Genomic DNA, 26752 nt, shown 5'->3' with positions numbered 1-26752 from the left:
GAGACAAACAAGGTTATTCGGACTGGCCATGTTTTATTCAACGAACAGGCTTAGAGGGAACAGCCTACAGAAAAACCGATTAATTCTACCATACCTCCGAGACCCTGAATATCTCGCGCAGGAAGCGCTGCATCTCATGGGGGATTCTCCCGCGGAGGATAACGGACAATCTGACTGGGTTCGACCTGCTAAAGGCTTTGCTCTATTCGCAGGATTTACCCCTACTTCGCCTCTTCTGCTGAGGCAAATCGGCCCCGATTCCAATACTTGGCAGGAAGCAATGAAATCACCTATAAAGAATAATGTTAGCAGCTTGCGAGCTTAAGCTTCCGTCTAAAAATTAAGGCATGGGACTTGATTATAAGAATCTATGCCTAAGGCTTAAGCCTATCCCTGGCGTTGGGTTTTTAGTTTAAGACCTTAATAACGGCACTTCAAATACAAGGCACGTTGGGTTATACGTGGTAACTTGGTTAAGCAAGATCCTTATTTTGGGGAGACATATTCGCCAGTGGTTTATCCCCAAACAATTAATATCCTATTCGCGGTTGCAGCTTATCGCAAATGGTATATCGCTCAGGCGGACGCGGTGCAGGCGTTTTTTAATAGTAAAGTTAATATACCAATATATATACACCAACCAACCGGCTTCTAAAAGGGTAATCCTGATACCATGGTTTGCAAGCTGAATAACACCCTGTACAGTCTCGCGCCTTCCGCACATATATGGTACGACCGTCTCCGCAGTGATCTTGAAGCTTTGGACTTTAAAACAAGCGACTACGACCCAGGCCTATGGATTCACCAATCTCGCAAGAATCTCTATGTGACTGCTCATGTAGATGATTTTGCTATTATTACCGCGCTTAAAGTAGACGCAGAATGGCTTCTAAGCGCAATGCAGCGAAAATTCGCGATTAAAAAGACAGCTCACCTCAAGCATTTCCTCGGCATGGAGATTACTTAATCTGATAGTCAGATTAAGCTTATGCAGACCTCTTATATTAATAATCTCGTTGCTTCGGCAGGGCTCGCAGATGCCTATCCAGTCTCTTTACCTGCAGATCCGGGTTTAGTTATCGATGACGACCCCGATCCCACTGTAAACGAGGAATATAATCGACTTACGGGTAGTTTTTGGCTTGGCTTGCCTTAAGAACCCGTCCAGATATTGCGCGTATCGCGAGCTTGCTAGCGCAGTTTAACAAGGCCCCTACCAGAAAGGTATTCGGAGCGGCCAAACACTTAATTCGATATTTGAAAGGATCTTGTACACGGGGTAGACTGCGGCAAAACCATGGACAACCGCGGATAACCAAAACCGCAACCGCAAATTTGCGGTTTTGGGGCTGATTTAAAACCGCAAACCGCACTGTGGGCGGTTGCGGTTTTCACTTTGAGAACCGCGGTTTTTGCGGTTATCCATGGATATGTAAACATTACAAACATGCTGAAACTCGTGACTTTCCAGTGAATGCATAAATTGTGCACTTTTCGCAGTATTTTTGGAGTATCTAGTATGTAATAGATTACCTATATCTCTTAATTTGAAACCTTTAGAATACACTTTTAGACCAAATTCGATTTCTCTTCTAAGTCTCTAATATTACAGCTTATCAATCTCAAATCCCTCAGGTAGCTTAGGCCTCTTCCGAACCCTCCCTGACCGCGCCTGCGTCTTCTCAATTGGCATATCGGGAAGTGGGAGACCATTATCAGCATCATCTATAGCCTCAGAGGTGTTACTTCGGCACCGCTTCCGTTGTACCTGCTTAGTTTGAGCTACAGGCTGCGTGGTAGATAACCCTTCTTCTGCCTCGTTATCAGATTCATCTGTATCATCCTCAGATAAATCCTCTGCTTCGCAACCCTCTTCTTCATTATCACTAATTGGTTCGAGTTCATTAAGCGATGGAACAGGCTGTCTTGTCTGATCAAGCATAGCAGCCTCTCCGACAGAGAGATACTCTTTAATCATCTCTAGCTCGCTTTGTTCAAGATCAAACTTAGATGAGAAGAGATGGAGCATTAGATCTTTAATTGTGCCTGGCTTTAACTGTCCCCGACGATAGTGACAGACATCACGAGCACAATTAAAAAGCCGCTCAACACCAGCGCCACTTGCAGGAACTGAGAGGATATCTCGTGCAATCTTTGCAAGGACTGGATACTCGTGCTCATGCTCCTTCCAGAAGACCCGAGGATTACCTTTTGTGAGCCCTATAAAATTAATTAACTTCAGAATAGTATAGAAATAGAGAATATGTACCTTTTGCCAAATACCGTGTTATTTCATCCTCCGGTTGATCCACTTCAGCTTGTAGAGCTGTCTGTGATTCACATAATAGCTCAAGCTCATTTTCAGCAGGATCAAAGATTGCTTGGTTATCAACCGGTTCTGTTTCCTGGATAACCTGCTGCTGATATCGCTTAAACTCCTTCTGTAAAACCTCCCGGTAATGCTTCATGAAATCGACTTCCTCTCCTTTCTCATTTTTCCTCTCCAATCCGCATTATCAAAGTATCGAAGCTTCTTTGATGGACAGAGAATTGTTGCAATCGCATAGACTGTGCCATATGACTCATTGTCTGTTTCAGTGTAGTATTTTGAGAGCTTTTTTTTGCTGACTGAAGTGCCTGAAGCATTCTCCTTTTCCATGGGACAGCTTTACGTTTCAGTTTCTTCTCAACGTCATCAAGATGATTAAATAGCCGATTATAGATACTGAAGACATGGTGAACTGTAACATCTCTGGTCTTTGATAATACACTAGTAAAATCAAAGAAAGGCTTAGTGATCAGAAGCAAATATTCAACTTGGCGCCATTCCTCTTCATCTAGCTTAAATTGAATATGTTGATATGTTATACAATACCGATCAAAGACTGATTGTAATTTCCTGGCACGATTAAGCATCAGAAAGGTAGAATTCCAGCGTGTGCGAACATCTTGGATCGGAACAAGCTTAGGCTCAGTAGTTTGAAGGGTAAGAAAAGCTTCCCTGCGCTGTGGACTAGCATTGATAAAGACAGCGAGCTCTCGAATCTAAGGATAATATATATTAGTATAAGTATAAAGAGAGCGCGAAGATATACTTACCTTTTTTTAAGGTTCCCATAATATTCCTTGTAGGCTGCCGAGAGCTAGTTTGTAGTGACTGTGTACGCGAATCAGACCACTCAGTCTCTGCTTCCTTATTTGTTGGATTTGCTTTTATCTTTCCAAGTAGATCCTTTAGGCTAAGCTGGATAACATGCGCAATACATGGAATTCGGAAGACAGAAGTCCCACTTAGAGCTTGCGATTGAATCATCTCTTGGACACCTACCATCATGGTGTTGTTATTTGACGCATTATCTGTGGTAATTGATAATACACGATTATCAATATTATGTTCCATGAGTATTCGAATCACAGTCTGACTTAAGTGAGCACCGGTATGCGATCCTTGGAGATGCTCAAAACCAAGAAGGACCTCGCAGTAATTCCATTCTTGATCAAGAAAATATCCAGTAATTGCCATAAATGCCTGGGAAAAGGGAGATGTCCAGCAGTCAAGTGCAACTGAGAGATAGCTTCCTTTTGGAAGTTTGCTAAGCACATTTTGTTGCCTTTCCTGGACAGTGTTGTCTAAAAGTCGTCGGATAGTCCGCGCAGAAGGAATATCAAGCCTTGATTCAGAGAGTTGGGCAGCTTCAAGAAGGCCTTTAAACTCTGGGTGTTCAACAATACGAAATGGGAGACGGGCGGTGGTAATAAAGTTAAGAATTCTTCGCTGGAAAAGATCATTGGTAAAGACCTTTGTTAGTGCACGCGGCTAGATAATACTAATATTAGTAGTCTCTCTCTATATCTTTAAAACAATATTCAAAACGTACTGATTCACGTATTAACTGGTCAATCCCTTGCCTCTTTTTTTTCTAAGCGACATGTACCACCGTTCAGATGTGCTTTAAGTGCAGAGGTTCCCGTACGCTTATAACCTGGATGAGTAAGGGTTGCAAAACACCGCTTACACATAACCTTGGGCTCGCCAGTCTTCTCGTGTGCAACCTGTTCAAAATGCTCCCAAAGCACTGATGTTTTTTCCCATCCCAATGTAAGCTATCTCGGCATTGAGAGTTCAATCCAAACGTAGTTGTTAACCACCATTCCACGAATTGTTTCCGGGAGTCATCCATCTCAGGTTTAGTAGCATAGAGAATCCAGAACTTTCGAAGTGTAGATCCGACACGTTCAAGTGACTTCGGCGCATAAGAAAATCGCGGAGGGGAGTAAAAGGAATAGAAGTCACAGTTGGTTGACTGCTTGGTAAATCAGGAAGGTCATCTGATTGAAGAAGATCGGGATTGATAAAGGAATCAGAATAAAAGGATACTTGGGACTGAGACATTGTCGTAAGTTCCTAAAGATTAGAAACTAGAAATAATAAAGAGACATCAGGAGAAGAGAAAGGGAGAGGGACATACAGGAATTCCCCCTATTATTTAGGAGATAAACAGGTCGCAACCGCGAGTTCGACCTGTACAAAACTATACTCTATGTTAATTGGGTGACTAGCGATGGTAGTGCGGTTTTAATGCGGTTTTAACGCGGTTATCTTGCGGTTATCATGGATAACCACAAGATAACCGCAATGGAAAAAAATCACCAAATTCAAGCAATTTGAAATAGAAACCTGGTTTCTCCTGAATTTTTAAGTAAATATACTAATTTAAAGTAAAATATAAGTATAATAGGCTCTTCTGTATTCTTTAGTAATAATTTTTATCTATAATAGCCTGATTACGTCAACCTACGAAATCTTATAAAGTTCATTCAGTGAGTGTACTAACTTCTGTTTGTATAAAATATATATTTTTACAACAACATCCTGATTTCCTATTCCACAGGCCTGGGGCGGATGTTGGTAGAGTCTGGTTAGGGTCGGATAACAGTGGGGCGAGGATCGTGCGCTGATTGGCTAGCAGAATTCTCGTTAACATATAGTCGTTCCAAATTATAAACGTAGGGTAGCTCGACAACCCATAATCCACCATAGCTTAAATTTTTATAGTAGATGCAGGACACCTATAAAAGTAACTTGGCAAAATGGGAGCTTGAAATTCCGTTATATAATACTGTGGTGGTGGTCGATGTTTATTATTCGACTTAATTATTTTGTTGGGGTATCACAGCCGACCGAGCCGTTATTACATAACCACCAAACTTGCCAGGTTGCAGGATTATTTAGGAAAGAGGTAAACACACCCAACTGCAGTTATACGATCGCGTTTAAATAAACAATTTAATTTCGGCCATGGAGCACCAGATATTCGAGAAGCTTGATATGTTACCTGTTATTATTTGCAAGCAATGCCAGCATGGTGTGTGGCCCCCCGAGGTTCTCCGCCATTTAAAAAATCGCGCCCATCAAATCCCACACGCCGATGCTGTCCAGATTAGCGAGAAGGTAATGCAATGGGAGGATATTGCGCATTCCCCGATCAGGTTAATTTTCCCCATCAGTTGGACCAGGCGTTGGTTGGAATACCCGTACAACCTGATGGTTTATTATGTCGGCGGGATTCCCCGGGCTGTCAGTTATTATTATTATTATTATTCTTCCATATTATAGAGCATTTTTCAGTCAGAGACTATGCATGCTCTACCTACCACCCCTGGGTGGTAGGATTTAAACTAACAAACAGATACGTACATAGTGGGTAAAATCAAACATAACTAAGCAATATGACATTCTAGGGGTGGGGGGACCTTAAATAAGGAGTTGAAACATGCTAATTTCCACTGTTTTTATTTTTATTTTTGCTTTTTCTTTTTGTTTTCCCTATGGATCCAAGAGCCACTTTCTAGTGGCGATCCCGCTTTCCTTTAGGAATTTGATCAGTTGTTCTTGCCCTGCTTTCTTCGTGAAAAAGATAAGGCAAATTTCGGTCTTTTTTGTCTAGGGTCTCTATAGACCCTTTTCTGATGTCCCTGGTTGCCGGGCACTGGAGGAGTAGGTGGTATGGAGTTTGAGGTTTATTGCTGTGGCATGACGTGCATATATCACTATTATAGTTAGGTGTTCTAACTAAATATGATCTGAAGTAGCCGTGCCCTAGCTTTAATTGGATGATGGTTGACCAGGTCTGCTTGGGAAGCCTTAGGGGTTTGGCTTCCATGAAGCTATGGAATTAAAGCCCCTGTATTGATCACTTTTCTTAGTATTTTCCCATGCTTTATCCCAATCCTCAAGGCATTTTCGCTTTAAGCTCTCGTTTAAGATGGCTAACTGAGATAGGGCACTTATGGTATTTACTTGTCCATTCTGCCCCATACTTAGCTGCTTCGTCAGCTTTAGCATTTCAAAAATTCCTTGATGGCCCGGAACCCAGTGAATATGAATATTGATATTCTTATCCTTAATCCTAGTTGCCCATTTAGAGATTCTTTGGTGTGGCTCGTAGTTGGTGTCCGCTGATTGAAGCCTTTTTAAGGCTGCTTGGCTGTCTGAAAAGATGTAGATATCTAAGGTTGGAATTTGAATAGTCTTAAATGCTTGTTTTAATGCTTTTTGAATAGCAAATAGCTCCGCGTCGTGGACCTCGTATTCGTGACCTAGATTCCATGCCCAAGCCTTTTGATTTTGAGGATTATTTTTTCTTGGAGGAAGATTCCTGCTCCATTTTGACCGCTTTGCAGCTGGGATCCATCTGAATAAAAGATAATCTTGTGGTTGTCTCTACCAGCAAGCCATTGAGATATTAGCGCCTTGTGTTCCTGGGCTGCTTGCTCTTTTGGTTTGCTAGATATAGATATATCTATTATTTGGTTTAATGGCTGGGACCAGGGGGTAGGGTGTGATCTAGTGTCTGGAAGGTGCCTTTCCATGTTTTAAAAGAGAAAAGTGCTAGCAGTCGAATTAACTGGCTAGGGTGTTTTCTTTGTGTCTCTCTAGGATGGTATTCAGGGTCTTCTAGATCTAGCCGTCTAGGTTTCTCATTCCAGTCTAAAACCTTGATTGGTCAATGGCAAATTCCCCGGGTTTAGCGTAAACGTGGTTGGAAGTCTGCTTTGGATTGCATGGGATTTTATAAAATAAGCAGTCCTGAGTACATAGTTTCTGCAGATTTTATTAAATCTAACTAATGGTGGGGGCAGGGATGCTTCTATTTCCATGGCCTGTATAGGCGATGTTTTAAAAGTCCCTAGAATTTTCCTTAGGGCTGTATTTTGCAGTTTCTGGTAGTGGTCTACTAGGTAACTGTTGGCCTTTCCACCATAAAGGGACTCCATAGTCTGCAATAGACGAAATGCATGCTATATAGAGTTGTCTTATAGCTTGGAAGCTTAGCCCCTTTTCTGTATTTGAGAGCCTCGCTATTTGGTGAAATGCCCTAGTTGCAGCTGCAACTCGTATTTGCACGTGTTCTTTGAAAAGGAGTTTAGAATCTATGTAGATTCCTAGCCATTTTACCATAGGGCTTGGTTTAACTATGATATTATTATCTAGTTTAACCTGGATGTCTTGGTTTTCTTGGTCTGGTTGTTTAGAGCTAAAGTGAATAAGCTCTATTTTATCCTGGTCAAACTGGATATGGTCTTTGGCTCCTTTTTTAAACATGGCATTGGCTACCAGCTCTATTTGCCTGCAGTTATTCTCTAGGCTATTAGAGCTAATAGTAAGGCATATATCATCCATATAGCTAGGCTTTCGGGTATTTCCAAAGGCTTTCCTTGTATCACTATCTAGTTCCTCATACATTTCAAGCTGAAAGAGCTCTCTAATATATATAGGAACAAGATAGGTGATATAGGTGATCCCTGGGGGATCCCTACTTGCACTGGGGTCTCGTTGCTGGTTTCACCGTCAAAAGCTAGGAACACTTTCCTGTCCGACATAAAGGATTTGATCCACCGGATCAGGTTATGTGGAAGACCTAGTTTTAGACATATTCTAAGTAGCTGGTTGGTAGATACATGGTCAAAAGCTCCTTTTACATCTATAAAAAGAGCTGTAGTAACCATTTTATTATGTTTTGCCACCTCTATGTCATGGACTAGGGATAGTGCTATGTCAATTGCTGATTTCTTTTTCTTCCCCCATTTGGTCATGGTAAAGGATTGATTGCGGGAGTTCAGCTAGATAAGATAGCCTAGTTGCAATAATCTTCTCTACTACCTTGCCTAGGCAGTTAAGCAGGGAAATAACTCTGTAGGCCTTGGGCTTGGAGTAGTCCCTTTTAGCAGACGCGGATTTTTAAGAATAACCCCTTTGGCAGTTTTCCAACATTTGGGATGATAACCATTTCTAATTAGGGCTTTATAAAGCTCGTGGAATCTCGGAGCAATATTTTGGTAAGCCTTTTGAATAATTAAGAATGAGATGTCATCAGGTCCAGGAGCCTTTTTTGTAGAGCTACTAAAGATAGCAGTGTACACCTCGTTTTCCCTGGTTTCTGGCCAGTTGGTTGACTCTGCCTGGTTGGTTGGCCACTCAATGGGCTTAGCCTCCGGGGTTTTGAAACAGGGTGGAAAGAAATGCATGACATTTATCTTGAAAGGAGATTGCTTGCTTCTCTTGATTCTCTATAGAATAGGTCAAGATAGGCAGTTTTTGAACAGATCTCTTTTTAGTATAGCTAAAAGCTTTGAAAATCTCCCTGTTCCGAGCTTCTTCTAGGAATTTGTTCCAGCATGCGGATTTAGCTTGCTTAATCTCCCGGAAATATTGATTTTTAATCTCTAGAAGATTTTCGTAGAGCTCTGGACATGGGTTATTTTTCCAAAGTTTTCTAGCTTTTCCAAGCTGTTTCCTTAGTATTTTAAGTTCCTTTGACCACCATGCTTTTGACTGGGCAGATGGTTTTCTTCTTGGGATACTAGCATCTGCAGCTATTTGAATTATTTCTTGCAGATTTAGAGCTGCGGTTTCTAGCTCTATATCGGTATTAAAGCTCCCCTGTCTGAATTCTTGGCTTGTATCTAGCTCGAGGATTTTCTTGCTGAATAATGCCCAATTTGCCATTTTTAGGTTATATGGTAAACTGACCAGGGGTTTTCAATTTCTTGTGTTTTTACTTCAACAGAATAAAGCAAAATTTCGTGGTCTGATCCCGAGGCGAGTTCTTGGTCAATTTCCCAATTTACTCTATATTGATTTAGACCTTTGGTAATAAAGGTTAAGTCAATAACAGAGACATTTCTCATTCCTTTTCTATGGCATGTTTGCAGGTCAGGTTTATTTAGCAGTTCACATTGATGTTCTTCAAGCCATTTAATCAAAGTATCAGCCCTGGTAGGTGATAATGTCTTTGAGTTCCACCAGCTATGGTGTGCATTAAAGTCCCCCTATTACTGCATGTGTGGAGGGGGTAACCCTAGCTAGGGCTCTTTCTATTGTCCACTCGGCGCCTTCCTCTAGTGATTGCTCGTTATATATATTTATTAGCTGCAGATCTTGGATTTCTGCACCTAAGATATCTATTACCAGCAAATCACTATCAGTGCTAATATCGTTTCTTTGGCAATAATTAAACCTAGATAGCTTTCTATGGTAGATTGCTACTCTAGGTCTAACCTTGGTTTGCTCAGGGAGGATTGGGGTGTATGCTGGGTGGGATATAGTAAAGCTATTATCAGGCGCTATCCATGGTTCCTGGATGATAATAAAGTCGATATTAAGCTCCAGGCCTATTTCTAAGCAAGATAACATAGCATTCTGATTGCGTCCAGTATTATTTTGCAGGAAATAGATTCCTAAATCAGTGTTTTTCTGATTCATTAGTAATCTAATTCCATGTTACTGTTTGGGATTGGTCTTTCTGTAGGCCTAGGCCTTGGTTTTGGTTTGACTTTTTCCCATTCCTTGCAGTTTTGCTATCTGCTCTGTGGGCTTGATTGCAATTAGCGCATTTAACCTGTGTGTGGGGACATTCCTGGCTTTTTACTTCGCATGTGGAACATTCATGGTATTGGGTTTCATGCCTTTCTGCGCAAATAGCGCATTTTGGATTATTCTTGCAGTATTTGGCAATATGCTTGTATCCTTGGCATTTTGGCATTGGGCAGTTTTCTCTATATATTTAGTAGCTCTACATAAAGCTCCTGCAACACAGAGTTGATTTTTAATTGCCTTGGATGCCATGGCTTCATTCTGCACGTCCACTACAATAGAGGAGTGATTTTTGGTCTCGCGGACATGTTCTGGGGTCAGCCATGTTGGGGGCCTCATTAGTTTTAGACCTGGGTTAAAGATTTCGATCTCTTCCTTGAGCATCTGCATGCCTTCTTGGGTTTCAAAAGGCCTGGTGGGGACCATGTGAATAACTATTTTTGCCCATGGTTCATCAAACATCCACTTGGTATAGGGGATAAGTGGTTTCCAGACATCCAGCTTCTCTATTAAATAAGGCGCCTGAATACCGTCCATTGTGGTGAGGATAAGGGTCCTTTTAGTAAAGGAAGTGCTTGCTGTCCTTACTATAGGTTTGTCTACCTTTTCTTTTATCTGGAACTGGTGGTTGATTTGGTTTCGGAGCTTTAAGGAGTCTAGGTCTTGCAGAAATTCTGCAGAAACCTCTAGAATAAGCCTACTACCTTTGTAGGCGGCCTGTTCTACCCGTTTTGGCTGATCTTGTTTCTTGGTTGGGATAACTACTTGCGGTTTTATTCCTTTTGGACTGCTGCTGCGTATGAAGGCTTTACTGGTTTTGCTTTGGTTGAGAAGAGGCTAGGGCTATTTTATCAAGTTTTTGATTAATAGCGTTAACCTCTTTCTGGAGTTTTTGAAGTTGATTGTCTTTGGAAAGCAGGGATCCTTTAGCTTCCGGATTTTGCAATTTGTCTTGGATAGCTGAGAGGCCCTCCAGATGCATATCTAGAGCTTCAAGGATCTTAGCATTTGCTAAACTATGGTGGATCTCTTGCAGTAAGATCTATTCCACAGGCCTGGGGCGGATGTTGGTAGAGTCTGGTTAGGGTCGGATAACAGTGGGGCGAGGATCGTGCGCTGATTGGCTAGCAGAATTCTCGTTAACATATAGTCGTTCCAAATTATAAACGTAGGGTAGCTCGACAACCCATAATCCACCATAGCTTAAATTTTTATAGTAGATGCAGGACACCTATAAAAGTAACTTGGCAAAATGGGAGCTTGAAATTCCGTTATATAATACTGTGGTGGTGGTCGATGTTTATTATTCGACTTAATTATTTTGTTGGGGTATCACAGCCGACCGAGCCGTTATTACATAACCACCAAACTTGCCAGGTTGCAGGATTATTTAGGAAAGAGGTAAACACACCCAACTGCAGTTATACGATCGCGTTTAAATAAACAATTTAATTTCGGCCATGGAGCACCAGATATTCGAGAAGCTTGATATGTTACCTGTTATTATTTGCAAGCAATGCCAGCATGGTGTGTGGCCCCCGAGGTTCTCCGCCATTTAAAAATCGCGCCCATCAAATCCCACACGCCGATGCTGTCCAGATTAGCGAGAAGGTAATGCAATGGGAGGATATTGCGCATTCCCCGATCAGGTTAATTTTCCCCATCAGTTGGACCAGGCGTTGGTTGGAATACCCGTACAACCTGATGGTTTATTATGTCGGCGGGATTCCCGGGCTGTCAGTACATAGGAAGAACAATTGAGAATATGCGAAAGCACTGGCGCACCACCCATGGATGGTCCCAGTATCCGCATGGTGGTCGAGTAAGCCGTGACGAGCGCGTGCGTGCAGATGCTGAGCTGCAGCGATCCTTTATATCTGTGACATGCCAGCAGATATTCCCATCGCGCAAAGGATCGCATTATATTCACATCCGCAATCCAAATGAGAACGACGAACCGGCGATCCCCACAGATGATATTCAGGTTGCTGTCCAGGAGCTAGAGAACGCGTGGAAGGAGGCGCAGTCCACGCCGAGTACAATTCAGGCATCTGATATTACCGACGCCAACCCATGGCTGCGCATGACCCGGTGGTCCGAGTATTTAGAAGGAATCGCACCAAAGGATCTAACCGACAGCGTGGCGCCGCCCGAGGAAGAGCCCACAGATCCCGTGGAGCAGGGCGTGCGCCACATTTGGGCCGCCATGGAGCAGGTCGTGCGCAAGAGCCAGCGCGTGGTCCAGCACAGCGGCCAGGCAATCTGCATTGAAGCCATCCGATCTGAAAAGGGTCAAACACCATATCGACCGTTGCAGGCGTATATGGATACCGAGAGCGTGGTTAAGCATATGCAGCCATGGCAGCAAATCCTAGCGTTTATCGCGCGCACCCAGGCGCCACACGGATGGACGAGTCCCCGTACGGGATGACAGCACGGCAGCGCAAGAAATGGCGGCAGTTATGGCACCTCGCCACTACCCACCGGGATATTCCCGGCGAGCCGCAGGACGACGACGCAGCGTGGCGCATGACCCCGATCGAAGGCGCGTGTTTGGAGTTTTGCATCGAGTTGCTAAACCAAAAGCAGCGTAGCCATGAGTACGAGAGCGTGCTTGTATGTGCCATGGCCGTGTTGGGATGGGGCCGGGACAGATGGCAGGGCCCGGAGAGTTATCCCCGATCTTATCGCGTGTGATCAAGGTGGCGCGCTTTATAATTGTCCAGAAAGCGCTTTGGTTGGATCCGAATCCCGAGGAGATTATCGCGGTGTGGCAGAAGAAGAGTAACTGCGCGCAGTGGGTGCTCGCCAGCGCCGACGACGAGCTGGAGGATATTTATTCGGACGAGGGATATTACAGTCAACCAGAGCAAGGCATCCCATCATCGCCCCCACATCGCCCATTACCAGCAGTAATCCCCAACCGATAGTGAATATCCGCCGGCAGAATCGCGGGAAAACATTCCAGGAGCACGTGGAGTGGATGGTGCAGCGGTTTATGGTGCGTGGCACCCACAGTCCAATACAAACGTTGCAGGATTGGCGCACGTACGGGTTAAAGATCCATTATAATACCACGGCGCCCGGGCACATTACATGGAACCATGGCGACGAGCTCGGATACAAGCATATCACATTTACCATGGGCGATTTCCGCGGATTTGTCCATGGATTGGTCGGGGCCACACGCCAGATATTGTGCGACATACTGTGCGTGACAGCGCGGGAAGACATTCCCAGTATTCCATGGCACGCGATCTACGACGACCCCACGCAGGCCACGGTGGGATGGAATTTTTGCGGGATCAGCGCACGCAATGGCCGGTGGGGCCCAAGTGGATGATCGGCCGGTTGCGGGCCGAGCCGGCCGTGCAGAAGGAGTTTACCGTCCGGCGCCAAGCCCGACGGCTGCACATGCCGAAGGTGGCGCAGTATCTGGAGCGCGTGGCGCGATTTAAGGAGAAATTAGCAGTGCTTGTTCACGTGGTATCCGGCCAGCCGGCTCGCGCACCCGAGTTATTAAGTATTCAACATGTGAATACCGTGGCGAATCGACAGCGCAATATCTATATCGAGGACGGGATGGTGGCGTTGGTGACGGCGTACCACAAGGGGTTTTACGCGAGTAACGATATAAAGATCATTCATCGATTTGTGCCACGGGAGGTGGGTGAATTAATTGTGTGGTATTTATGGTTGGTATTACCATTTGTGCAGCAACTAAGCGCATGGCATGCGAAGCAGACGCAGGGCACCACGGCGCAGGGCATGCACGCAACGCAGGGAACGCACGCAGTGCAGGGCACCACCACAGCGCAGGGCACGAACGCAACGCAGGGCACGCAGGGAATACGCGCAGTACAGGGCACCACCACAGCGCAAAGCACCACCACAGCGCAAAGCACCACCACAGCGCAGGGCACCACGGTGCAGGGCGCTCACGCAACGCAGGGCACGTACACATCGCAGGGCACACGTACGCAGCGCAGGGCACCACGGCACAGGGCATGGACGCAACGCAGGGCACGCACGCAACGCAGGGCACGTACACATCGCAGGGCACGCACGCAGCGCAGGGCACGCACGCAGCGCAGGGCACCACAGCGCAGGGCACGCACGCAGCGCAGGGCACCACAGCGCAGGGCACGCACGCAGCGCAGATCCGCGAAGATGCGTTTTATGGGGCCCCGACCCCGGAACCCGGCGCAAATGGACGTCCGAGCGGTTCCGGGAGGTGTTAAAGCGCGAAACCAAGACCCGGTTAAAAGAAGCCATTAATATCCAGTGGTATCGGGATATCGCCATTGGGATTAGCCGACGATTTTTGCGACCCACTGCCGCGTTTGCCAGCAACATGCAGGAGGAGAGAGACTTGGCGCAGGCTGTGTTAAACGCCGACACCGAGGAGGGTATGGACGAGGAGCAGTGGTTAGGCCATATTGCAGACTTGCAGGCGGCGCATTCATCCCAATTGGCGGGTGGAGTGTACGGCCGTGGTATTATGGAGCAGCCCGGGACCACGGCACATCGCCGTGCAATGTTTCGACTCTCCAGCACCGATTGGCACCGGTTTTGGGGTTTGCATCCGCCGCGGAGCCCAGCCCGTTGGGGAAGCGCAAGAGATCACCATGGGAGGACGAAGCCGAGGAGGGCCGAGTGGTCCGACGTCACCGGTTAAATATCGCAGATATGCGCACCACGTTGCAGCACATGACCGGGCAAGAGGATATCCAGTTCCGGGGCGTCCAAGCACCGGCGTTGCGCGCCATTCAGGACGGCAAGAGCCCGGTGGTCGCCATTATGCGCACCGGAGGGGAAAAGCATGTTGTTTATGTTACCTGCATTCGCCGAGCCCAGTGGTACTACCATTGTGGTCGTGCCATTAATATCATTGCGGAACGATATGGTGCGGCGCTGTCGCGAGTTGGGTATATCCTGCATTGAATGGGATAGTCGACGGCCACCGGACGAAGCGACAATTGTACTGGTCACACCGGAATCCGCGGTGCAGGAGGATTTTCAAACGTTTATTAACCGGTTGCAGCAAACACGCCGGTTAGACCGGATCGTGATCGACGAATGCCATGTGATATTAAACGACCAAACGGATTTCCGACCCGAGTTGCGACAGCTGGGGCGGTTGAACCACGCGCGAACCCAGATGGTGTTATTAACTGCCACGTTGCCGCCGCGGTTGGAGGCGAAGTTATTCCGGCGCATGGAGTATTCCCGCGAGCAAGTCCATATATTTCGGGACCGGACAAGCCGTCCCAACGTGGCGTATCGCGTGTGGCGGCCCGAGCTGGGTCGGCGTTCCATGCAGTGGTTTACCAGCGAGCCGGTGCTCGCGTTTATCCGCGAGCGAATCCAGCGCGCCAAGGATGGCAAGGTGGTGGTATACGGCCATGTGGTCCGTCAGGTAGTGGAGATTGCACGCGAGTTAGCGTGCGAGGCGTACTACAGCAAGCAGGTTGACAAGCCATCTATATTACAGCGATTTACCCGGGGCGAGGCGCGAGTAATTACCGCCACCAGTGCATTGGGCATGGGTGTGGATATCCCCGATATTCGCAGTATTATCCATATTGGAACACCGCGGTCGTTGTTGGAGTACGGGCAGGAAAGTGGGCGAGCCGGACGGGATAGCCAGCGCAGCGAGGCGATTATTATCCAGCCCGAGGGCTGGGACGAGCCCACGCCGGAGACGCCAGAGGCCGTGGCGGATCGCGAGTTGGTGGACGAGTACCTCGGGGTGGCGCCCGGGGTGGGATGTCGACGGTTTGTATTGGACGCGTACATGGACGAAACAGTGAATGGCTATACGCGCCGATACTGTCAGGATATTGATTCCACCGAGGCACTCTGTGACGGCTGTGACGCCGATTGGCTCGCGCAGGAGTCGGTTTGCATGTCCCCGGACAGATATTCCCCGGACACCCGCATGGACGATCTCGCCAGCACGACAAGCCCACCACGCGAGATTAGCGCTACGGGCAGTCCCCATTCCCATGGTAGTGGCGAATTATTTCCATTATCGCATATTATACCACAGAGCACGCAGAATATCGCGCCAAATCCCACACGCCGGTCCCAATCCCATGACAATACAGAATCATTTGAAACTCAAGTAATATCGCATGTTATACCACAGAGCACGCAAAATATCGCCCCCAATCCCACGCCCACGGTTAGTATCGCCGAACGCCAGCGCCAACGGGTGCAAGACCAGCGCCATGCAGCGCCCGTATTCAACACCAGGTGCAAGATGCACGGCAGTGGTTGGACGAGGAAACTATTGAAAACGAGATAGCACCATGGCAGAAAAAGTGCTATATTTGCACCATTGCAGGACGGGAACGGAACGAACACGAGTTATACTTTTGTCGTGGGCCCAAAAGCGACAAAGCCAAGGCATGGGTTAATCTAGTTCGCCAGTATAAGATTCCATTCGCTAGATATACCGCTTGTTACCGCTGTTATATGCCGCAGACGATCTGTCGACGATGGGAGGTACTAGATGGCCATCCAACACAAACCGAGTGTGTATATAAGGATATATTGGTCCCCATGACAGCTGTAATACTGTACGGCCCGTGGGAGGAGCAGATCCAGCCACTATGGCAGCGCCGGTTGCAGCAGCACGGGGTGGACGCAAACAACACCATGCAAGTGTTGCAGTTTTTGGGGCAGGCCACGGAGGGAGCCAAAGGCCAGCACAGCCAGTTATTCGCATTATTTTGCTGGCTATGGCAGATCTGCAAAAATTGGGGGGATCCACGGGGTTTGTGGTATAACTAGTTAGTATACAGTGTAGCAAGAACAGTAATATATTTATAATTGTTATTTAGACTAATAAGTGTATATAATATAGGAGCACATGCAGAGCATATATAATATAGGGATATAAACAGCGGTGGACACACGTACTAGGCAGAGGTATATACCAGGGAACCAAGAGAAGGTACGCACCGGGGAAAGGACGCACTGGGGGGATAAATATACCAGGAAAGGATACATACTAGGGGAGGTACGCACCGCGAGGCATGTACCGTAAAAGGATATATACTAGGGGGAGGTACGCACCGGGAGAAGGCATGCACCAGGAGGAGGCACGCACCGGGGAGGGTACGCACCGGGGGAGGTACGCACCGGGGAAGGCATGTACCGGGGTAAACACGCACCGGGGAAACACGCACCGGGGCAAAGACGCACCAGGGCAAACACGCACCGGGGCAAACATGCAATGGGGGAGGCATGTACCAGGGGGGAGGTACGTACCGGGGCAAAAACACACCGGGGTAAACACACACCAGGGCAAACACGCACCGGGGTAAACACACGCACCGGGGCAAATATATATCAGGGGACGCATATATTAAAATAAACAAACGCAAAGTATATATACTAGGTGGAGGTATGCACCGGGAGAAGGCATGCACCGGGAGAAGGCACGGACCAGGGGGAGGTACGCACCGGGGGGGGTACGCACCGGGGGAGGTATGTATCAGGGGAGGTACGCACCGGGGGAGGTACACACCGGGGGGAAGGCATGTACTAGGGCAAAGGCGCACCGGGGTAAACACACACCAGGGCAAAGACGCACCAGGGTAAACACGCACTGGTGGAAGGTACGCACCCGGGGGAGGCATATACCAGGGGAGGTACGCACCGGTGGAAGGCATATACCAGGGGAGAGGTATATACTAGTAAACACACACACCGAGGGGGTATATACCCGGGGAGATATACACTGGGGGTAGATATGCAGCGGGGGAGATATGTATACTAGGAGGAGGTACACACACTGTGGGGGAGGTAACACACCAAGGGGATGTATACACACCGGGGGAGGTATGCACACCGGGGGAGGTATACACACCGGGGGGAGGTATGTACACCCGGGGGAGGCATGTACTAGTGTAAATATGTATTAGGGGAACATAGTCACCGCAGAGATACGCACCAGCAGGAGCCACGTACCAGGGGAGGTACGCACCGGGGGAGTTACGTACCAGGGGGAGCCATGTACCGGGGAGATATATACCAGGGGGAGGCACACGCACCGGGGGAGGCACACGCACCGGGGGAGGTACATACCAGGGGCAGGTATGCACCGCGGGGGAGATATATACCAGGAAAAAATACGCACCGGGGAGAGGGTACGCACTGGGGAAAGGTATGCGCTGGGGGAGGTATATAGTAGTAAAAATATATACTAGAGGAAGGTATAAAAGTATAAAAAAAGGCATGTATTAGAAAAAGCACACGTAAAATATATACACGCAGGGAGGTGTATAAAGTAAAGGGAGCACATGCTAAGTATATACACCAGGGATATATATACCAGGGGGACGCATGTACTAGGGGACAGGGGATATATATACTAAAATTATATATGCCAGGGAATATATATATACTAGGGTACACACACACAACAGGGGGGAGATATGCACCGAGGGAAGGTACACACCGGGGGGAGGCATGTACCAGGGGGAGGTACGCACCGGGGAGGTGTATACCAGGGCAAGGCATATACCCCCGGGGAGGTACGCACTAGGGGAAGGCATATAGCAGTTAACACGTGTACCGGGGGTGAAATACGTACCAAGGAGGGTATACACCGGTGGGAGGTACGCACCGGGGGAGGTATATACCAGGGGGAGGTACGCACCGGGGGAAAGCATGTACCAAGGTAAACACGTACCGGGATAAACACGCACCAGGGTAAACACGCACCGGGGGATATATATACCGGGAAAAATATATACCAGGGGAGGTACGCACCAGGGGCAGGTATGCACCGGGGGGAGATATATACTAAGGGGAGGTATATACACAGGGAGATATACACACACCGGGGGAGACACACACACCCGGGGGGTGTGCGCACCAGGGGGAGCCACGTACCAGGGGAGGCATATACCAGGGGGAGCCATGTGCCGGGGAAATACATACCAGGGGCAGATACACACACCGGGGGAGATACGCACCGGGGCAGGCATGCACCAAGGGGAGGCATGTACCAGGGGTAGGTATATACTAGTAAACACACGAACTGGGGGAGATACACACTAGCAGGAGCTATATACCAGGGGAGGACGCACCGGGGGGGACATGTATCGGGAAAGAATATACACTGGGGGAGATACGCACCGGGGGGAGGACGCACCGGGGGGATATATGTACCAGGAAAAGGATATATACTGGGGGAGGTATACACCGGGGTAAACACATACCAGGGTAAACACGCACCGGGGTAAAGACGCACCGGGGCAAACACGCACCGGGGAGGCATATACCAGGGGAGGTACGCACCGGGGTAAAGACGCACCGGGGCAAACACGCACCGGGGGAGGCATGTACCAGGGGAGGTACGCACCGGGGTAAAACGCACCGGGGTAAAGTATACACCAGCGCGAGGTACACACTGGGGGGGGATACGCACCGGGGGAGGTACGCACCGGGGGAGGTACGCACCGGGGAGGGGTACGCACCGGGGCAAACACGCACCGGGGTAAACACGCACCGGGGGAGGCATGTACCAGGGGGAGGTACACACCAGGGCAAACACGCACCGGGGCAAACACGCACCGGGGTAAACATAAACCGGGGTAAACATGTACCGGGTGACGCATATATTAAAGTGAATAAACGCAAACTATATATACCAGGGAATATACACAGGCAGTGTTTTAAGCATATACAGAGTATATATAGCAAGGAAATACACACACTGGGGGTAATACACACCCGGGAGGCACATACCGGAGGAGGTATACACCGGGGAGACATACACCAGAGGGAGCCACGTGCCGGGGAAGATACACACCGGGGGGAGGTACGCACTAGGGGAGGTATATACCAGGGGAGGTACGCACCGGGGTAAAACATGTACCGGGTGACGCATATATTAAAAAGTAAATAAACGCAAACTATATATACCAGGGAATATACACAGGCAGTGTTTTTAGCATATGCAGAGTATATATAGCAAGGAAATACACACACCAGGGGGTAATACACACCCGGGAGAGGCACACCCGGAGGAGGTATACACCAGGGGGAGGCATACACCAGGGGAAGCCACGTGCCGGGGAGATATACACACCAGAGGGAGGTACGCACCGGGGGGAGGCGAATACCAGGGCAAGGCATATACCCGGGGGGAGGTACGCACCGGGGTAAACACACACCGGGGTGAACACGCACCGGGGGAGGTATACACACGAGGGGAGGTATGCACCGGAGGAAGGCATATACTAGGAAAAGGTATGTACTAGTTAATACACGCACCGGGGTAAAGTATACACCAGGGTGAAGTTTGCACCAGGGTAAAAGTATGCACCGGGGGAGGTACACACTGGGGGAGAATACACTGGGGGAAGGACACACCGGGGGATATATATACCGGGAAAAAATACACACCAGGGGAGATACGCACCAGGGAAAGGTATGAACTAAGGGGAGGTACGCACTGGGGGAAGGCATATAGCAGTTAACACGTGTACCGGGGGTGAAATGTGTATTAAGAATAAATATATACTAGTAGGAGATACGCACCGGGGAGGTACGCACCGGGGGGAGGTACACACTAGGGGGAGGTATGCACCGGGGGAGATACAGTCCGGGGAGAGGGACACACCAAGGGTAGGTATATACTGGTGTAAACATGCACCGGGGTAAACACATACCAGGGTAAACACGCACCGGGGGAAGCATGCACCGGGGTAAACACGCACCGGGGGAGGCATGTACCAGGGGGAGGTACGCACCGGGGCAAAGACTTACCGGGGTAAACACGCACCGGGGGAAGTATGTACCAGGGGAGATACGTACCGGGGAAGGCATGTACCAGGGGGAGGTACACACCGGGGTAAACACGCACCGGGGCAAACACGCACCGGTGGGAGGTACACACCGAGTGGAGGCATATACCAGGGGAGGTACGCACTGGGGGAAGGCATGTACCAGGGAGGGCATATACCAGTGGACACACGCACCGGGGAGGTATGTACCCGGGGGAGATATACACCGGGGGAGGTACGCACCGGGGGGAGTTACGCACCAGGGGAGCCATGTACCGGGGGAGGTATATGCCAGGGGAGGCACACGCACCGGGGAAGGTACGCACCGAGGGGAGGTACACACCGAGGGAAGGTACGCACCGGGGGGAGGTACGCACCGGGGGGAGGTACGCACCGGGGGAGGTACGCACCGGGGGAGGTACGCACCGGGGGAGATACGCACCGGGGGAGATACGCACCGGGGGAGGTACGCACCGGGGGGAAGCACGCACCGGGGGAGGCATGTACCAGGGGAGGTACGCACCGGGGCAAAGACTTACCGGGGTAAACACGCACCAGGGCAAACACGCACCGGGGTAAACACGCACTAGGGGAGACATGTACCAGGGGAGATACACACCGGGGTAAAGACTTACCAGGGCAAAGACTCACCGGGGTAAACATGCACCAGGGGTAAATATATACCAGGGGACGCATATATTAAAGTAAACAAACGCAAAGTATATATACTAGGGGATATACACAGGCAGTGTTTTAAGCATATGCAGAGTATAAGTAGCAAGGGAATATATACACCAGGGGAGGTATATACCGCAGGAGGTATATACCGGGGAGATATACACCAGGGGGAGCCACATGCCGGGGAGATACACACCGGGGGGAGGTACGCACCGGGGGAAAAGGGATGTACTAGGGGAAGGGATGTACTAGGGGAAGGTACGCACCAGTAAACACACACACCGGGGTAAAAGTATACACCGGGGTAAAGTTTGCACCGGGGGTAAAGTATATACCAGCGGGAGGTACGCACCGGGGGAGGAGGCACTGGGGGAGGGAGAACGCACCGGGGAGAACACACCGGGGGAGATATATGTACCGGGAAAGGATACACACTAGGGGAAGGCACGCACCGGGGGGAAGTACGCACCGGGAAGAGATATATAATAGTGGGAGGCACGTACCGAGGGGAGGTACGGACTGGGGAAAAGGCATATATTATAGGGAGGCATGGACCAGGGGAGGCATATAGCAGTTAATATATGTACCGGGGGAAATATATACCAAGGAGAGGTACGCACCGGGGGAGACATATACCAGGGGAGGTACGCACCAGGGGAAGGCACGTACCAGGGTAAACACGCACCGGGGGAGGCATGTACCAGGGGACGCATATATTAAAGTAAACAAATACAAAGTATATATACTAGGGGATGTACACACGCAGTGTTTAAAGTATATATAGAGTATATGTAGCAAGGGAATATATATACCAGGGGAGATATAGTCCGGGGAGAGGGACACACCAAGAATAGGTATGTACCGGGGTAAACACGCACTGGGGCAAACACGCACCGGAGGAAACACGTGCCGGGGCAAACATATACCAGGGTAAACACGTGCCGGCGCAAACACGCACCGGGGCAAACACGCACCGGGGAAACACGCACCAGGGTAAACACGTGCCGGGGAAACACGCACCGGGGTAAACACGTGCCGGGGTAAACACGTGCCGGGGCAAACACGTGCCGGGGTAAACATGTGCCGGGGCAAACACGCACCGGGGAAACACGCACCGGGGTAAACACGTGCCGGGGGAAACACGCACCGCAGTAAACACGTGCCGGGGTAAACACGTGCCAGGGGCAAACACGTGCCGGAGGGCAAACACGTGCCGGGGCAAACACGTGCCAGGGCAAACACGTGCCAGGGCAAACACGTGCCAGGGCAAACACGCACCGGGGTAAACACACACCGGGGAGGTATGTATTAGGGGAGGTACGCACTAGAAAAAGGTATATACCAGGGTAAACATGTACCGAGGTAAACACGCACCGAGGTAAACACACACTAGGAAAGGCATGTACTAGGGAAAGGATACATACCAGGGGAAATACACACCGGGGAGATACGCACCGGGGGGAGGCATATACTAGGGGGAGGCATGTACCGGGAAGAGGCATGTATTAGGGGAAAAGGTATATACCAGGGGGAGATACGCACCGGGGAAAATATGCACTGGGGGAGGTACACATATAAGGGGAAGATACGCACCAGGGGAAGGCATGTACCAGGGGAGATACACACTGGGAAGAGATACATACCAGGGGAAGGCACGTACCGAGGGGAGGTACGCACTGGGGGAAGGCATATAGCAGTTAACACGTGTACCGGGGGTGAAATGCGTACTAAGGAGAGGTATATATCAGTGGGAGGTACGCACCGGGGAGGTATATACCAGGGGAGGCATGTACCGGGGGGGGGCATGTACCGGGGGAGGCATGTACCGGGGGAGGCATGTACCGGGGGAGGCATGTACCGGGGGCAGGCACCACCAGGGGAAGTATACAGTATTAAAATAACAAGTAGTATAGTAAATATATATAATATAGGGAGCATATGCAAAGTATATACTAGGGGGATATATATACCAGGAGGGAAGCATGCAGCATAGAAATAATATAATAGGCAACCAAAATGGTTCCAAACTAGTTTCCAACCAGTTCAGCAGGTTACCAAGGAATTAAAAGCTTATAAGTAGTTAACAAGCAGTTTTAAAGTAGTTTATAAGTAGTTTTGTAATAGTTAAAAGTAGTAAATTACATAGTTATATATATAATTAAATATGTTAATTAATAAGTGGTTAAATAGTAATTAAAGGGTTCCATGTAAATATAGGGGATTGTTAATTAGTATTATAGTTTAAAAAGGGTTAATATTTATACAAAGTATTTAAATATTTTAAAGATTTATTTTTAACCAAGTAATAATAGGGATACGATTCGTGTTTTATAAAGTTATAATAAAATAAATAGGAATTATATAAAGGGATTAACAGAGGAATAGGATCACATAAGGGTTTAAGGGCAGAGGAACAGGGGTAACATAAGGGTTTAAGGGCAGAGGAACAGGGGTAATATAAGGGTTTAATAAAGGAAAAATTAGGAGAAGATAATTATTTAATAATAAAAAAAGGGGGAGAATATAAGGGTTTACAAATAAAAGTTCGGTAATATAAGGATTTTATAAGTAAAAAAAAATTAGGTAATATTAGGTTTATAAATAGAGGAATAGGGCAATATTAGGATTTAAGAGTAGAGGAATGGGGTAACATAAAGGGTTTTAATAAAGGTAGAATAGGGGAGATAATAATAGTTTAACAGAAAAAGAGAGGGGAGAATATAAGGGTTTAGTAAAAATAAAATTAGGACAAAGGTACAGGTTTATAATAATAAAAAAAAAAAAAAAAATTAGTAAAAACAGGATCAGGGTTTTAATAATAAAAAAAAAATAGTACTAGAGATTAGGAATAATTAATAAAATAGATTAATCAGAAAAATCAGGGGGAGTAAATAAGGGCAGAGATTATTAATTAAATTAATATAACAAGATAACTAATTAATATAAAGGGATTAATCAAGGAAAGAATCAGGGATTGGATTTAGGAATATAATTTATAAGTGTGGGTTAAAAGTTAGGGTTTAATAGCAAAAATTAAGTATATTAACCAGGGTTAAATAGGGATTATATTAGAGGTGGTTATAATAAAGGCGGGGATTAATTAAAAAAAAAGGTTCAAGTGGATAATATATAAAAAGAATAGGGAAAAAAAGGGATTAATTAAGCAGGAATTTAAATTATAATTTAAACTAGATTAGTTTTATAACATTGTTGCAAAGAATAAATTAGAATTATATAAAGGGATTAATAGAGGAAAAAATAGGGATTATATAAGGGTTTACAGGCAGAGGAATCAGGCAAGATCAGGGGATAAGTGTTAAGGAATATAGTAATATAAAGGGATTCAGGTAGAGAATTAGGCAATATAAGGGTTCAAGGGCAGAGGAATAGGGTAACATAAGGGTTTTAAAAGCAGAGGAATTAGGTAACATAAGGGTTTAAAAGCACAGGAATCAGGTAATATAAGGGTTTAAAAGCAGAGAAAATCAGGTAATATAAGGATTTAAGGGCAGAGGAATAGGGGTAATATACAGATTTAACAGAAAAAATTGGAATAATATAAAAGGGTTTAACAAAGGAAAAATAGGAATAATACAAGGATTTAACAGTGGACAAATAGGGATAATAACAGCAGAGGAATAGGATAACATTAGGGTTTAATAGTAAAAAAAAACAGGAGGATATAGGGGGATTGACCGTTAAAGAATAAAATAATATAAAAGGTTTAATAGAGGAAAGGATATAAAAATATAAGGGTTTAATAAAAAAAATAGGGATTTTTTTAATATAAAAAATTAATTAAATAAAATCAGATAGTATAAGGAATTGTAATTAATAAAGTATAGGATAATATACAAAATTGCGATTAATAATTGGTGGATTAATATTATAGATTATAGTTTACGGTGTACAGGGTAATATAAGGATATAATTAACAAAAAATAGGGATAGTATAGGAGTTCAAGGGTGGAAGAATAAAAAAAAATAATAAAAGGGTTTGTTATAGTAAAGGAGGATATTAGTTGGTAAGATTTGGGTCAAAGTAAAAAATCAGAGTGGAATTAAAATACAGGTATAAGATAAAATCGGGGGAGGTTATAAGGGTTTAACCGAGAGAGAATGGGAAAGAAAAAAAAGGGATTAATAAAAAAAAATGGATTAATATAAAGAGGTTGTTAATTAATAGTAAGTCGGTTAATAAAAAAGGGTAATTAATAAAGTATTGGTTAATATACAGTTTGGTAAAAGTAGGATTAAACAAAGGGGATGTGGTTAATAAAGTTTAATATAAGGATTTGTGGTTAATAGATGGTAAATTAACATAAGGGTTTTAGAATGGAGGAATGGGGGTTACATAAGGGTTTTAGAATGGAGGAATAGGGTTACATAAGGGGTTTTAAAGTGGAGGAATAGGGTAATATAAAGGGAATAATTAGGGAAGAATAGGGAGACAATGAGGGATTACAATTAATTAAAGGTTAATATCAGGGTTGTATAGCAAATAAATTGGATAATATAAGGATATAAGAAAAGAAAAAATAGGGATTATATAAGGGCAGGGCAGACGATTAGTAAAAGAGGTAGTGGTTGAAGAAGATTAAAATAAGGGGTTGTATTTAATAAAGATTAAAATAAGGGGTTGCAATTAATAAAGATTAATATAAGAGGTGCAATTAATAAAAGGTTAATATAAGGGATTATAGTTAAGGAAGATTAAAATAAGGGGTCGGAATATAATAAAAGATTAATATAGGGGGTTGCGATTAATAAAGGTTAACATAAGAGGTTGTATTTAATAAAGATCAATATAAAAAGGTTGTTATTAATAAAGATTAATATAAGGATTTGTAGTTAATAAGAGTAGATTAGTATAAGGGTTTGTAGTTAATAAGAGTAGATTAGTATAATAGTTTGTGGTTAATAAGAGTAGATTAGTATAAGGGTTTGTAGTTAATAAGAGTAGATTAGTATAATAGTTTGTGGTTAATAAGAGTAGATTAGTATAAGGGTTTGTAGTTAATAAAAAGTGGATTAACATAAGGGTTTGTGGTTAATAAAAAGTGGATTAACATAAGGGTTTGTAAGGGAGATGGATAAGATTAGATATTAGTAAGATTAATATAAGAATATAGGGGTGTGGATAACATAAGGGTGTGGATAACATAAGGGGTGTAGATAACATAAGGGTGTGGATAATATAAGGGTGTGGATAACATGAGGGTGTGGGTGACATAAGGGTGTGGGTGACAGAAGGGTGTGGATAACATAAGGGTGTGGATAACATGAGGGTGTGGGTGACATAAGGGTGTGGGTGACATAAGGGTGTGGGTGACATAAGGGTGTGGGTGACAGAAGGGTGTGGATAACATAAGGGTGTGGATAACATGAGGGT

General features: G+C 46.4%; 2 protein-coding genes across 2 annotated transcripts; one reads left to right on the top strand and one right to left on the bottom strand.

The window, feature by feature from the left end:
- Positions 1 to 11591: 11591 nt before the first annotated feature.
- On the top strand, positions 11592 to 16187 carry ATNIH1004_003817 (uncharacterized protein; the record flags this gene model as incomplete). Its single annotated transcript, XM_033568490.1, has 9 exons — positions 11592 to 12196; positions 12253 to 12493; positions 12580 to 12789; positions 12846 to 13075; positions 13099 to 13804; positions 13867 to 14101; positions 14149 to 14286; positions 14331 to 14805; positions 14831 to 16187. The coding sequence occupies 9 exons, from the start codon at positions 11592 to 11594 to the stop codon at positions 16185 to 16187; spliced, it is 4197 nt and encodes a 1398-aa protein (XP_033427296.1).
- Positions 16188 to 20468: 4281 nt separating this feature from the next.
- ATNIH1004_003816 (uncharacterized protein) lies at positions 20469 to 21281 on the bottom strand (the record flags this gene model as incomplete). The annotated part of the gene is made up of 1 exon (XM_033568489.1): positions 20469 to 21281. The coding sequence occupies one exon, from the start codon at positions 21279 to 21281 to the stop codon at positions 20469 to 20471; it is 813 nt and encodes a 270-aa protein (XP_033427295.1).
- Positions 21282 to 26752: the final 5471 nt, after the last annotated feature.

The sequence above is a fragment of the Aspergillus tanneri genome (assembly GCF_003426965.1).
Source record: "Aspergillus tanneri strain NIH1004 chromosome Unknown AapTan_3_pilon_pilon_pilon, whole genome shotgun sequence".
NCBI lineage: Eukaryota > Fungi > Ascomycota > Eurotiomycetes > Eurotiales > Aspergillaceae > Aspergillus > Aspergillus tanneri.
The sequence above is the reverse complement of the archived record's forward strand: the minus strand, read 5'-3'. Positions and strand labels throughout refer to the sequence as shown.